At 44.3% G+C, this 13863-nt stretch overlaps 1 protein-coding gene across 1 annotated transcript; it reads left to right on the top strand.

Moving 5' to 3' along the window:
* Nucleotides 1-356: 356 nt before the first annotated feature.
* Nucleotides 357-11278, top strand: LOC123155550 (ABC transporter C family member 10). The gene is made up of 13 exons (XM_044573704.1): nucleotides 357-520; nucleotides 1392-1458; nucleotides 1540-2927; nucleotides 3124-3444; nucleotides 3520-3606; nucleotides 3701-4288; nucleotides 4391-4555; nucleotides 4725-5019; nucleotides 5784-5998; nucleotides 6094-6399; nucleotides 10005-10068; nucleotides 10313-10552; nucleotides 10680-11278. The coding sequence occupies exons 2-13, from the start codon at nucleotides 1443-1445 to the stop codon at nucleotides 10787-10789; spliced, it is 3795 nt and encodes a 1264-aa protein (XP_044429639.1). The 5' UTR covers nucleotides 357-520; nucleotides 1392-1442; the 3' UTR covers nucleotides 10790-11278.
* Nucleotides 11279-13863: the final 2585 nt, after the last annotated feature.

Raw genomic sequence — 13863 nt, 5'->3', positions numbered from 1 at the left:
CACCATACCGCCTCCTTCGATGACTACCCCGTCCGAACCTGCGGCCTCACCTGAGCCCAGGCACTCAAGGCCCGGCCTCGGCTTCTCCACCGCCGATGCATGCGCCGCCCTTGTCGCCAAGTTGGTCTGCACCAGCACCCCGCTGACACGGATGGATGCTGCTTCAGCTGGTTCTGTTTTGATGGATGGCTGTTAAGAGTTGACCTGGTGGATCCTGCCTCGTCTCTATGGAATCTGCACACTAGTACTATATTAATATGGAGGCCACCACGCGTGGTGTATATTGATACCACCGGAATCATTTGCAGAAGATTTGATTCTCAAGCTGCCGATCTCAACGTATCACAGGAGATTACAAAACTTGCACACACCAACATATCGAGTCCGCACGTTGTCAGCGACGTCCTCGTGCTCGCAGTAGTAAAAGAGCTTGCGGCGCCGGGCCCTGCAGCTTATATAGCTTGGACGGACAACAAGCTCGGGGCAAGGAGGAGGAGGGCGCCGAGTCCTTTGTGCACAGGTATATATATCTCAGTTGGTTTGAAGCATAAGTAGATTCATTATTGATCTCAAGTCAATACCGCCGACTCTTCTGGAGTGGCCAATCTACCGCTTGAGATGTAGTAGAAACTATCTAATGCTCTGGTGTTACCTTATTCATGTTGAATATGTTCATTTTGGGGTGATTTAGAGCGATAAAATGTTTATCTATGTTCATCGATCAGGTTGTTGTTGTGTGGTCATGTCATGGCTGAGGATTTTGTCCCGATTTTCTTTTCAGTGTGCCCTGGTGATGTAATCCTGCATGTTTTGTTGATTAGACATGTTCTGGTAATGAAACGTATTCTTGAATTATAGTGATCATGCAAGTTATCATGTATTGTTTGGGGGGTCGGACCGTATCGCACAATGTGGGACATGGGGTCAGAGTCACTCCTGGACCATTGGGTTGGTCCCCATATCCCTGTGTAGATTATAGGGGGCCACCAGGGACCAGGTCTGGGCCGGAGCGGGCCGGCTCATTCCCAACTTGAGGCGCTACTACCGGCCCATTGCTTCATAGGTTAGGTTTCAATACGGGTGCAATTTGTTGCTTTTCCTGTCGACCTTTCTTAGCCAAAGAAAACAGTTCAAAACAGTGCAGTTTTCTTCTTCAGCTTTGGGTTTCTTTTATGTTTATGTGGCAATGTGATCTTCGAGTTCCGAGCGAGTGTTCAAATTTCTGCGTGTCCCCTCTAGATAATTTCATGGGATTTGGATTTTGGACTCTGAGGTTGCTCTTGTACCAGTATTTGTAGTATCTGTTCCTCGTCAGCTCCTTCATAGAGAAAGAGTATCTGTTAAGTCTCTGTCCTAGGTCCTAACTAGTTCTCTATTCATGGTTGGTGCAGGGCTGCAACAGGAGCTTGTCCACCTGGGAGCAACAGAGATTGCGCACACAGATGGGTTCCCTCACAGGTCAGTCCTCTTCAATTTCCTCATCTTACATAGCTAGCCGCATCACTTCTGCTACCTTTGCTAAGGCTATTATTTTTTCAGATGAAGAGGTAGCTGATTCTGAGAGTCAGGTGACTCCCTTTGCTAAAGCTGGGGTTTTCAGCAAGATGTCATTTTGGTGGTTGAATCCTCTAATGAAGGTGGGCTACAAGAAACCCCTTGAGGACAAAGACATGCCACTTCTAGGCGCCACAGATCGAGCATGCAACCAGTACTCGATGTTCATGGAGAAGCTGAATGGAAAGAAGCAGTCGTCGTCACACGCCACACCATCATTCTTCTGGACTATTGTTTCCTGTCACAGGCGTGCCATCTCGGTCTCGGGTTTCTTTGCTTTGCTCAGGGTTCTTGCCGTATCAACAGGCCCAATTATTCTCAAGGCATTCATCAATGTATCACTTGGGAAAGGGACCTTTAAACACGAAGGTTATGTGCTTGCTGCGTTACTGTTCATCTGCAAATGCTGTGAATCTTTTTCACAGAGACAGTGGTATTTCCGCACTCGGAGATTAGGACTGCAGGTGAGGTCACTCCTGTCAGCAGCTATTTACAAGAAACAACAGAAGCTATCAAATGCAGCAAAAATGAAGCACTCTTCTGGAAATATTATGAACTATGTGATCGTCGATGCCTTTCGGATTGGGGAATCCCCATACTGGTTCCATCAAACATGGACGACAAGTGTTCAGCTTTGCATTTCTCTGGCAATTCTATACGATGCGGTTGGTGCTGCAATGATTTCATCTTTGGTTGTCATCATTCTGACCATACTGTGCAACGTTCCATTGGCTAGACTGCAACACAAATGTAAGACTAAACTTATGGAAGCACAAGATGTGAGATTGAAAGCCATGTCTGAGTCATTAGTTCATATGAAGATCTTGAAACTTTATGCTTGGGAAGTTCACTTCAAGAAGGTCATCGAGGGGCTGAGAAAGGTTGAGTACAAGTTGTTGTCAGCATTTCAGCTTATGAGGGCATACAACACTTTCATGTTCTGGTCTTCACCTGTTTTGGTTTCGGCAGCGACCTTTCTGACATGCTATCTTTTGAAAATCCCTCTTGATGCTAGCAATGTCTTCACCTTTGTGGCAACTCTACGTCTTGTGCAAGAACCAATAAGGTTAGTACCAGAAGTTATTGCAGTTGTGATACAAGCTAAGGTTGCGTTCACTCGGATATCAAAGTTCCTTGATGCACCTGAGCTAAACGGGCAAGTTAGGAAAAAATACTTTGTTGGCATTGATTACCCTATAGAGATGAATCTGTGTAGCTTCTCGTGGGACGAGCACACATCAAAACCAACTCTAAAGAATATAAATCTGATTGTCAAAGGTGGAGAAAAGATTGCGATTTGTGGAGAGGTAGGATCAGGAAAGTCGACGCTTTTGGCTGCTGTACTCGGAGAGGTACCAAAAACTGAAGGCATGGTATGGTTTTTTACTAACTTCATACGTTAAAGAAAATAGCTGCCATATCCATGTTATGTTGACAACTGCATCATGTTTGGTTTGCAATTTATGAAAATTATGCTTGACAATATTTTCCAACATGAAGTATGTTAATGAATTCATTGTTTCATAACAACTTTATATAAAACTAATGATCTTTGCATAAAATTTCCAGATCCAAGTCTGCGGGAAGATAGCATATATTTCTCAGAATGCATGGATCCAATCAGGAACTGTGCGAGACAATATTCTCTTTGGATCGTCGATGGATGAGGAAAGATACCACAACACACTCATGAGGTGTTCGTTGGTCAAGGATCTTGAAATGTTGCCATATGGAGATTGTACTCAAATTGGGGAGAGAGGAGTAAACCTTAGTGGTGGTCAGAAGCAGCGCGTCCAGCTTGCTCGTGCACTATACCAAAATGCAGACATCTATCTTCTTGATGACCCTTTCAGTGCTGTTGATGCCCATACAGCCACAAGTCTTTTCAATGTAAGGATCATATCAGAAGATGTGGATTCTATTTCTATTTGATCGTGAACTGTTTTACAAAGCTCTTTGTAACAGGAATATGTCATGAGTGCTCTATCAGAGAAGACTGTTCTTTTGGTGACGCACCAAGTGGATTTTCTACCCATATTTGACTCCATTTTGGTACTTCTCTCCACTTTGAAGAATTAGCTATTTATCTGTCATTAGCTTTATTTAATTTTTAATGTCATCTAAAACTATTGATGATTCTTGGCAGTTTATGTCACATGGAGAGGTTATCCGGTCTGCACCTTATCAAGACCTATTGGCAGACTGTGAAGAATTTAAAGACCTTGTAAGTGCCCATAAAGATACAATTGGTGTTTCCGATGTTAGTAACAATATAACCACTCGAAGATCTAAGGAAGTATCAGTGAAGGAGACAGATGGTATTCATACAGAATCTGTGAAGCCATCACCGGCAGATCAACTGATCAAGAAAGAGGAAAGAGAAACAGGGGATGCAGGTGTTAAGCCTTATATGCTTTACCTGCGCCAGAACAAAGGCCTCCTGTATTTCTCGTTGTCAATGATTTCCCACACATTTTTTGTAGCTGGGCAAATATTACAGAATTGGTGGATGGCTGCTAATGTCCAGAATCCTCATGTTAGTGCGCTGAAGTTAATTTCCATGTACATTATTATCGGACTTTGCACAATGTTCTTCTTGCTATCAAGATATTTGCTGGTCGTGGTTCTTGGGATCCAGACATCAAGATCCTTATTTTCCCAGTTGCTCAATTCATTGTTCCATGCACCAATGTCCTTTTTTGACTCTACTCCTCTAGGAAGGGTTCTTAGCCGGGTAAGAATTCTCAATGAATGGAAAATACATTAAATTTCAGCGTGTTACACCAGAGATATTTCTTACGATAGATTAATTCGTTCTCTTTTTCTTCTACTGCAGGTCTCTTCAGATTTGAGTATCATTGACCTTGATTTTCCATTTGCCTTTGCACTTAGCCTTGGTGGCAGCCTAATTGCATATAGCAATCTAGGGGTATTGGTTGTTATTACATGGCAGGTTCTGTTCATAGCCGTACCAATGATAGTTTTGGCAATTTGGTTGCAGGTAATTGATATGACTTTTTTTCTTTGTGGCTAAGGCTCATGTGTAAGATTATTCGATTTTAATCACCAATTGATGTTCTGTGCTGCTATTTTAGTCCGAGAGTGAATGAGCCTACATTTTTGCATCAAGTGTTCTCATTAACCGAAACCTGTTATGTTTGATCATGCAGAGGTACTATCTTGCCTCGGCCAAGGAATTGATGCGGATCAATGGTACTACCAAGTCTGCTCTAGCAAACCACCTGGGTGAATCGATTTCAGGGGCTATAACAATAAGGGCCTTTGAGGAAGAAGATCGTTTCTTTGCTAAAAATTTGGATCTTGTTGACAGGAATGCCAGTCCATATTTCTATAATTTTGCAGCAACTGAATGGTTGATTCAACGTCTGGAGATAATGAGCGCCGCAGTTCTTTCTTTTTCTGCCTTCGTCATGGCCCTTCTTCCTCAAGGAACCTTTAGCCCTGGTAAGCAATTATATGAACACCATGGTGATTGAAATATTTGGACAAAATTGAGTAGCCAGCTCATTCTATGGCCATCGTTGCTTGTATCTGATTTGCAAAAGGTGTTAGATCTTTGATGCATTGACACGTAAATGTTGGTACCTTTTCATTGACTCCTCCACTCGTAAATAGATGTCGTTTCACACATGACATGGGTGTCTGGCAAACTTATTTGAACTGTACTTTTTATATGTATATGTTTGTAGAAAACTAGAAGAGAGTTATAGTATGAAAATAATATTGATGAAAAATATAATGATAGTATTTTGACCTACGAGTGCAAATACTTTTTACTTATATAATACTCCCTCTGTCCCAAAATAAGTGTCGCTGATTTAGTACAAAGTTGTACTAAATCAGCGACACTTATTTTGGGACAGAGGGAGTTATTGTCAAAGTTATAAATTTTCGACTGAATGTGTTCTATAACGCCTTGTATATATGAATTGAGGTAATAATGTTTATTGTTCCAAGAAAAATACATTTGCTTCATTCTGCCAGGCAAAATAAGGTGAATATAAAACACCATACGTTCTCAAGCTACCACTTGTTCTGATGATTTTATGTATAGGCTTGTATCTTTTATGAAGATGCAGTTTTAGTCCTAATGCTCATGTGTCGAAAGTAACTAAATAAAGTATTTGATACTATCATAGTAGAATTAATTCCAAGGGCATTAATATTATAAATAGTAGAACTAATTCCTCGCTTTGGTACCTTCACAGGTTTTGTGGGAATGGCATTGTCCTATGGTCTTTCCTTAAATATTATGTTTGTTGCCTCTATTCAATTCCAATGCAACCTTGGGAATCAAATAATATCAGTCGAACGGGTGAACCAGTACATGGACATACAAAGTGAAGCAACAGAAGTTGTTGAAGAAAATCGACCGTTACCAGATTGGCCCCAAAATGGCAATGTGGAGATTAGGGATTTGAAGGTAATCTGATATAAATATTTACATGTACACCTTACAAGGTAAAAAACTGTATTAACACTTCTTACAGATGTATGCAATTGATTTTCATTTGACAGATCAGGTATAGGATAGATCTTCCACTTGTACTACATGGAATCACTTGCAAGTTTGAAGGTGGAGATAAGATTGGTATAGTTGGTCGAACAGGAAGTGGGAAGACAACCTTAATTGGTGCATTGTTTCGTCTTGTTGAACCTAGCGAAGGGAAAGTAATTATTGACTCTGTGGATATCACTATGATAGGCTTACATGATCTGCGTTCACGTTTGGGTATCATTCCACAAGATCCAACACTTTTTCAGGGTACAATAAGATACAATCTAGATCCTCTTGGGCAATTCTTAGATGAACAAATATGGGAGGTAAGATTATACACAACTAACAATGTTGACTTTTCTCATCTTACTCAATGATAAGATAAGATTATGATGACAAGGTATCATTACCGAAAGAGTTATATTATGTTCCATGTATAGTCCCTTGGCTCCTAGGAAATAGAAGTCGCATATTTACTAACATGGTATTAGAGCCCTAGTTCTTTTTTTGTACGGTCAACTCATGCTTGATCCTCTCGCGCGCCGTCGCTTCCTCGTCTTCGATGTCTATGTTGCTGGCTGCGGCAGTTCTCTTCTATGGCTGCTTCCTCTCTTCCTGCCCCTATTCAACCAACTCCACCCAACCTGCCTCGCTCGACCCAAAGTTTCTTGCTCGATCTGCCCCGTCTTGCCAACTGCGCCCCCATCCATCTCACCAGTTCCTTGATCTGCACTGCCCTATCCCCACTGGCTTGCACCGTAGCCTTCCTAGACATGCACCACCACCCGCCTTCGTCCTCTCCTAATTTTGCACCGACGCCCTCCTCATGACGTTCTGCCCCCCGGTTCAATCTGGTCCACAGCTGTGCCTCCTGGCCACCAACTGTCGGCCTCTCGATGCGTCGCCCACTCCTCCCGCAAAACACAAGTACCATGCCTTCGTCGTTGGCCTATGTTGCCATCCCTCATTGCCCGATAATTATTGGTGGTGCTAACTACACTGAGTTGTTGCCTTTATGTGCATTCATATGCGTGCCATTCTTCTCTAGGGTGTTCTTTCTGGTGAGGTCCCATGTTCGGCGCACCTGGTTCCTCTTGTGACTCCTACCCCGCCGGTGACACCGGCTCTTGCCGTGGATGCAACTAAGGTTGCTGATGATGTTGCGGTTTGACTAGAAGGTGCTGACATATGAGGAGGCTCTTCCCACTAACCATGATGCTCTATCTGCTTATACTTACTGATTCGATGATGATGATGCTCATGTCGCGGTTGCTCTCACATATAGTGCTCTGCCTCAGTTTGCCTCTTACTTTATGAGCCTCACTACCGTCTTCGAGATGTGGACCCGTTTTCGCCAGCGCTAACAGCCCTCTAGTGGTGCCTTATACTTGTTTGTGGTTCGCCAGGAGCATGCTCTTTAGCAGGATGCCTCCACTTTTAATGATTTCTATGCACAAAGTTTTGTTATCTAGCGCCAACTTGACTCTCTTCGCACTGCTCGTCGTGGTACTTTCCAGTGTGGCTAGGTTGTGCAATCAGACCAGGAATAAGGAGTTTCATCATGTCTACAAGTTCTTGTCTCGGCTCCACAATGCATGCTCGGCTGTTTGCTCGTGGTTGTGTTTCTCTTGTGGAGGCGCTTTCTGAGATTTGTGCTGAGGAGTCTCGCCTACGTGGTGCTGGTTTACTTGAGACTCTCCCTTTGTGCTCGTTGTTCACGCTCCTGTTAAGGTGTATGGTGCATCGGCTCTTTCTCGCCCAATGCTCTGGCACTCCTACCAACTCCTCCGGTGGTGGTGAGGGTCGCTCTCATGCTCATTGTGGCTACTGCAACAAGGATGGTCACCCCAAGTCTGATTGCTTCACGAAGAAGCGGGACATGTGCAACAAAGCACATACATCTTCTTCTGGGATCGTGCTTCTACTGCGAGGCCCTCACCCATTGTCTTGATTGAGCAGGATATTGTGAGAGTTAAGCGTCTGCTTGCCCCTTCAGGTTCTTCTTTGGCGAGTACTATAGGTTTTGTGACTAATGCTTCTGGCACTCCGTGAGCACCACCTACAGGTACATCTGTAATTTCTGGATTATGGAGCTTCTTTTCATTTGTCTTTTGATGCTTACACCTTGTCCTCTCTTAGACCTCTCGATTTTCCTGTTCATGTTCTCACAGATGATGGTACTCCTCTTTCTGTTGCTAGTCAAGGAACTCTAAACACTTCTTCTTTTTCTGTTACTGATGTTGCTCATGTTCCCTGACTTACCATGAACCTGTTTTCTATTGGTCAGCTTACTGATTATGGTTGTCATGTCATTCTTGACGTTGATTCTTGTTTTGTTTAGGATGGTCGCATGTGTACCCTGCTTGGTGTTGGGCGTCGCCACCATGACTCTCAGGGTCTTTGGGAGTTAGACTGGCTTCACGTTCCTTCCGTTGCCACCATTGTCGCCAATCCCTTTCCTTCTGTCGCTTTACCTACTGGTTCCTTTCAGCGGTGGCATCATTGACTAGGTCATCTTTTTGGTTCTTGTCTGTCGTCTTTAGTTCTTCAAGGTCTTCTAGGGTCTATCTTAGGAGAAATCTCTTTAGAGTGTCAGGTTTGTAGGTTTGGCAAACAGATTCAATTAGCTTATCATACTAGTGAGTCAGTGCTCAACGTCCTTTTGATTTAGTTCATTCTGATGTATGGGGTCTGGCCCCCTTCGCTTCGGAAGGGGGCCATCAATACTATATTACTCCTTTGGTATCTTTTAGATGATTTCTCTTGCTATACTTGGCTTTAGTTTATGCCTTCTTGCAGTGAGGTTATCTCTCTATATAAGTGTTTTGCTGCCATGGTTCACAATCAATTCTCTACGCCTATTGGCCTATCTCATGCTGACTCTATTGGAGAATATATCTCCAAGATGTTACGTGGTGTCCTTGCTGAGTAGGGTACTCTTTCTCGGTTTTCTTATCCTGGTGCTCATGCTCAAAATGGTGTGGCTGAGCGTAAGCATCGTCATCTTCTTGAGAATGTTGATGATCGATGTGCCTCTTCCTCCTCCTATTCTTCCCTCCTTTTCTCACTATTATACTCGTTGTCCATGTGTTGTGGATGATTCTACTAATGAGCCATCTGGTTCTCATGTGCCATCTTCCTTGACTCAGCCTACTTGTGGCTTACATCATCGCCTGCTTCCGCCTGATGACTTGTGTTTTTTTAGCACTATCGTAGTTGTCCTAGAGCGAACTTCTTATCATGATGTTGGTGTTCATCCAAATGGCAGCTTGCGAAGGCAGAGGAGTTACTGTTCTTAAGCGTACTGACACGTGGGACCTTTTTCTCTTCCTCCCCGTGTTTGTCCAATCATTTGTAAGTGGGTCTACAAGGTTAAGACTCTCTCTGATGGTTCTCTTGAGCACTACAAAGCTAGTCTTGTGGCTCGTGGCTTTCAACAGTGATTTTATCTCTCCAAACTCAGTGTTCTGGATCCAAGGCCGGGGGCGGGGGGTGTCAAGAGTTATATCACCTTCCATGCATAGCCTGCGTATTTTCTCCAGAGGTTTCCTGCACAGTTACCACATGTACATGTATATATGCACAGGCCGTTGGCCCCCCATAACAAGAACCTGATGTGATCTTTCATCATGAGGCGGTCCTCTTTTAGTATTGTTGCAGTTCAGCCCAGTTACTTTGATATACCTAGTGCTTTCAGAAAGTAAAACTAGATTGCCTAGGAGGAACTAGATGATTTTTTACTGATTGAAGAAATATGCACCCAAATTTTAGTTCAGGATAACTCAAACAAGGGTGATGGCCTGGTAGGAGTGTAAAGCTACACCTCTTGAAGCTGAGCTTAGGCTTAGAGCCCCCGTTTCTTGGTTTATGGCATATGTACATTTCAAAGGGCATCACTAATGTGGTTACTCTAATTGTTATTATGCTGCAGGTTCTTGACAAATGTCAACTTCTTGAAGCTGTCCGGGAGAAGGAACAGGGATTGGATTCACATGGTAGGAAACTTCACTTCATCTATTTTTTGGTTTATGTAGTTTATTTTTGAAAACAATAAATTGGCTAAACAGAAAACTCAGCTGTATCAAATGATTTCAGAAACTGAAAATAGGTGTGAAAATACATGTGACAATAAATATGTCAAAATGTTAGTAATCCTAGACATATTTAGCTATATCCTTTTGCTAGCATGGTGTTGGAACTTTCTCATTCATAGTACTGATCAAGATCTCGTCATAATAGTTGTGCAAGACGGGTCGAACTGGAGCATGGGCCAAAGGCAGCTCTTCTGTCTGGGACGCGCACTTCTGAGAAGATGCCGCATCTTGGTTCTTGATGAAGCGACAGCCTCTATAGATAATGCAACAGATGCTATCCTTCAGAAAACGATCCGAACAGAATTCAAATATTCCACTGTTATTACAGTGGCCCACCGTATACCAACAGTTATGGACTGCGATATGGTACTTACAATGAGCGACGGTATGTATCTATAAGAAACATATAGTGACATGTTTATAGAACTCATCGTCTTATTGGCCTGAAATTAATATGGAATGTATAAACTGTAGTTGAAGCGACCTAATGAGTTATATATAAACACTTCCAGGGAAAGTAGTGGAGTATGACAAACCTACAAAGCTCATAGAAACTGGAGGATCTCTCTTTCGCAAGCTGGTCGAGGAGTACCGGTCACACACATCGAACAGAAATATTTAGAAGAGACTGCAGATTTTAATTGCTTACTTGATAAATCAGCTCTTAGGAAAAAGTGTTATGCTTGAAGATATACAGTAATCCCTGAATTGTTGCCTGGTCAATGAGTACTGGTCAGTTGTCTGGAAGTTTCGTCTGCAATCTATTGTTACCAGAAATTCTGTGCAATGCGCTGGACTGGTGAAGCTGAACAGAGTAAATCCCTGAAGATTTCCTTGCTCCAATAATAAAATATACTAGAACGCTAAATTGGAGGGACTTCAAATCTACAACCTCTGCCTGTCAGCTTACGTGGTCGAGTCCTTTGTCATTTACAGCAGCTTAGCAAGTTTATGCTGAATGCTTTGAATTTATATATGAGGTTTCAGACTGTGCAATGTAAATATATCTCATTGGTTTCAGTTGTCGATGTATTTCTCCGAGGAACGCACCATGCCTATTTATATTGCGAAGCATATACGGACTTACGGAGTATTTGCTTTTGTTTGTACACTGGAGACAGAGCACTGTGATCTGTTTGAGAAAGAAACTGGGGAGGAAAGGATGCCATTGTATAGATAGGATCCAATGCGTTTCCCTTGTGTTTAATCGTGACCGTGCTCACATGGATTGGGTTGTTACTGCACATGTTCATGGTTTTGAATGACGTGGCTGAATCAGTGGATCGGTTGCGTCATGTCTAAATATTTTTGTTGGACATAAAGGCTCTGTTTTCACACTGAATACTACTGCCTCCGTACCAAAATAACTAGCAAAATCTCTGAGGTTGTGCGTTGGGAGCATAGCAGAAGGAAAATCCGTCGACTATAAAATTCTGAGGGTGAGTTTAAGGTTCATTAGCTTTCTCATTCTACTTTTTCACTACGAAGAAATATGTTCTAATCCGAGAATGACTAGTGATTAATAAAATTGGATTTTTTTTTTTTCCCTTTTAAAATGGGTACTTGCACCTCTGGGCTTCTCTGCTTCGCTGGATTCTGAAAACGTAGGAGTAAGCCCTCGCCTGTGTGAATGGCACAAGTCGCTGACTATTGTTCATACCACTCTTCTTGTTTGGAATCGCCTCTGTGAATGGCTGCGAGTTCCTTCAGCATAGATTTCTTGTTTTCCTCCCTGAAGATTAATGGTTAATGGCCATACTGAAGAGTCATTTACAAGTCCTACCCGGAGATACTCAACAGTGTTGACCGTAAGAATGGTACTATACACCCACAAAAAAAATATACCACTTGTTTTAGGGTTACAAAAAACTACACCTTAGAATCTATTTTTTTACAAAAAATTACCACTTCGCATTAGTGACCGATTGGGCCAAAATTAAGGGCACTAATCTGCACCGGTGCGCCGGCCCAACCGTTCGGCCGGTCGCATCGGAGCCGTTGGATTTAAGCCGCCTGGGCGATTGGATCTGACGAAAAAAAACCGCTTTGCCCCACAGCTTCTTCTTCCTCTCGATAGAATCACATCTCCCGCTTGATGTGCGCCTCGTCTCCCCTCCGGTGGCCGTCCTCGTTGCCGGTTCCCACCCTCACCGGCCGTCCTCGTCGCCGGTCCCCATCCTTCCCGGCCGTCCTCGTCGTCGGTCCCCACCTTCGCTGGCCGTCCTCGTCGCCGCCTCGTCCCATGAAACAGCCGCACCTGCACTTGCAGCTCTCAGCAGCGACGGATGTAGCTCAGGTTGTAGCTCCGCTGTCGCCCCTCACCGCAGCCCTGTCGCCATGGCCACGCCCAACCATCCCTTTCTGCTTCATCATCCACATGCAGATATATTTTGCTTCAACCATTGTTCATTTTTGCTACGACCGGTGACGGGAATTGCTACAACCATTCATGTCAACAGTCACGGCAGCGACGACGATTTGCTTCAACCTTCGTCGGGTTTTGCCGGCAGTAGCAAGACGTGACACCGGTTGTAGCTTTCCACGATGTCGGTTGCAGCAAAAAATCGCAGCACTGCCGTTGCCACCACAAATTTCGTCGTGGCTGTTGCAGCAAATCACGTTTCCGATGGTAGCTTTTTCGTTGCCGGTTGTAGCAAAAATGACCGCCGGTGGTAGCTTTTCGTTGCCGGTTGTAGCAAAAATGACCGCCGGTGGTAGCTTTTCCTGCTTTCGGTTGTAGCAAAAATCGCAACACCTCAGTCGCCACCACAAAACTTCGTCATTGCCGTTGCAGCAAATCACGTCATCGGAGGTAGCTTTTTTGTTGCTGGTTGTAGCAAAAATCACGCACTGTTGTCGCCGCCACAATCTCACCATCGCTGGTTGCAGCATATTCGATTGCCGGTTGTAGCACGGTCGATCGCTGGTTGTAGCATGTGCCAGTGGGCGTAGTAGCACGGCCAGGAAGCTGGGGATCTAGTAGTGCGCCATGAGGAAAGGGGTAGGTGGCTCACGGCCATGGCGTGAAGGAGGATGTGCGGATGCTTCGTCGGAACAGCCATGTCCGGTTCCTAGTAGCAGCGGAGGCCGGTGGTCAACAGGAGGAGAGATTCATGGAGGAAAAATGAGACCAGGGAGAAGGAGAGAGATAATGAGGGGAGGAGAATGACGGGAGGAAGAGAATAAGGAAGGAAGGAAAAAGAGGGAAAAGGGGGAGGGACAGGCGTGGGCCCATAAAGAAAACGTGTGGACGCGGTGAAGGTAGCGCGTGCCAGCAAGGTCGTGTGGTGACGCAACGTGCGACCGGCGCAAACTCGGCCGGTGCGCCGTCCCCAAGCGTTTCCCCAAAATTAACCTGATTATGATAGGGATGGTCCACTCGTAAGCGCTGATTTGGCACAATATTCAACTCTGATAGATTGACCGGCATGTTTGGCATTATGGCATGTGGGAACCACTTGTCAGTCTCTATAAAGAAAATACCCCCCTCCCCTCTCTAATCCCCAATTTTTGGTTGAGCTCGCAAGCTCCTACACGGCCGTGAGGCCGTGGGGGGGGGGGCGTCTTCTGCATGGTGCTAGTGGTCGCCCCGCCCCCTGAATTAGCGCGTCATTGACGCGCGCCTGACATGGTCATCCTAGAATCCTTCACGTCCCATCCCCGATGCCGAACATTCCTAGTTCTCTCCCACTGCGC

Source organism: Triticum aestivum, chromosome 7B, assembly GCF_018294505.1.
Source record: "Triticum aestivum cultivar Chinese Spring chromosome 7B, IWGSC CS RefSeq v2.1, whole genome shotgun sequence".
NCBI lineage: Eukaryota > Viridiplantae > Streptophyta > Magnoliopsida > Poales > Poaceae > Triticum > Triticum aestivum.
Note: the sequence above shows the minus strand (reverse complement) of the source record. Positions and strands in the feature narration are given on the sequence as shown.

Coding starts and splice junctions, on each gene's coding strand:
- LOC123155550 (XM_044573704.1), top strand. Junction 6,400..10,004: donor TAGATGAACAAATATGGGAG/GTAAGATTATAC, acceptor ATTATGCTGCAG/GTTCTTGACAAATGTCAACT. Junction 10,553..10,679: donor GGTACTTACAATGAGCGACG/GTATGTATCTAT, acceptor AAACACTTCCAG/GGAAAGTAGTGGAGTATGAC.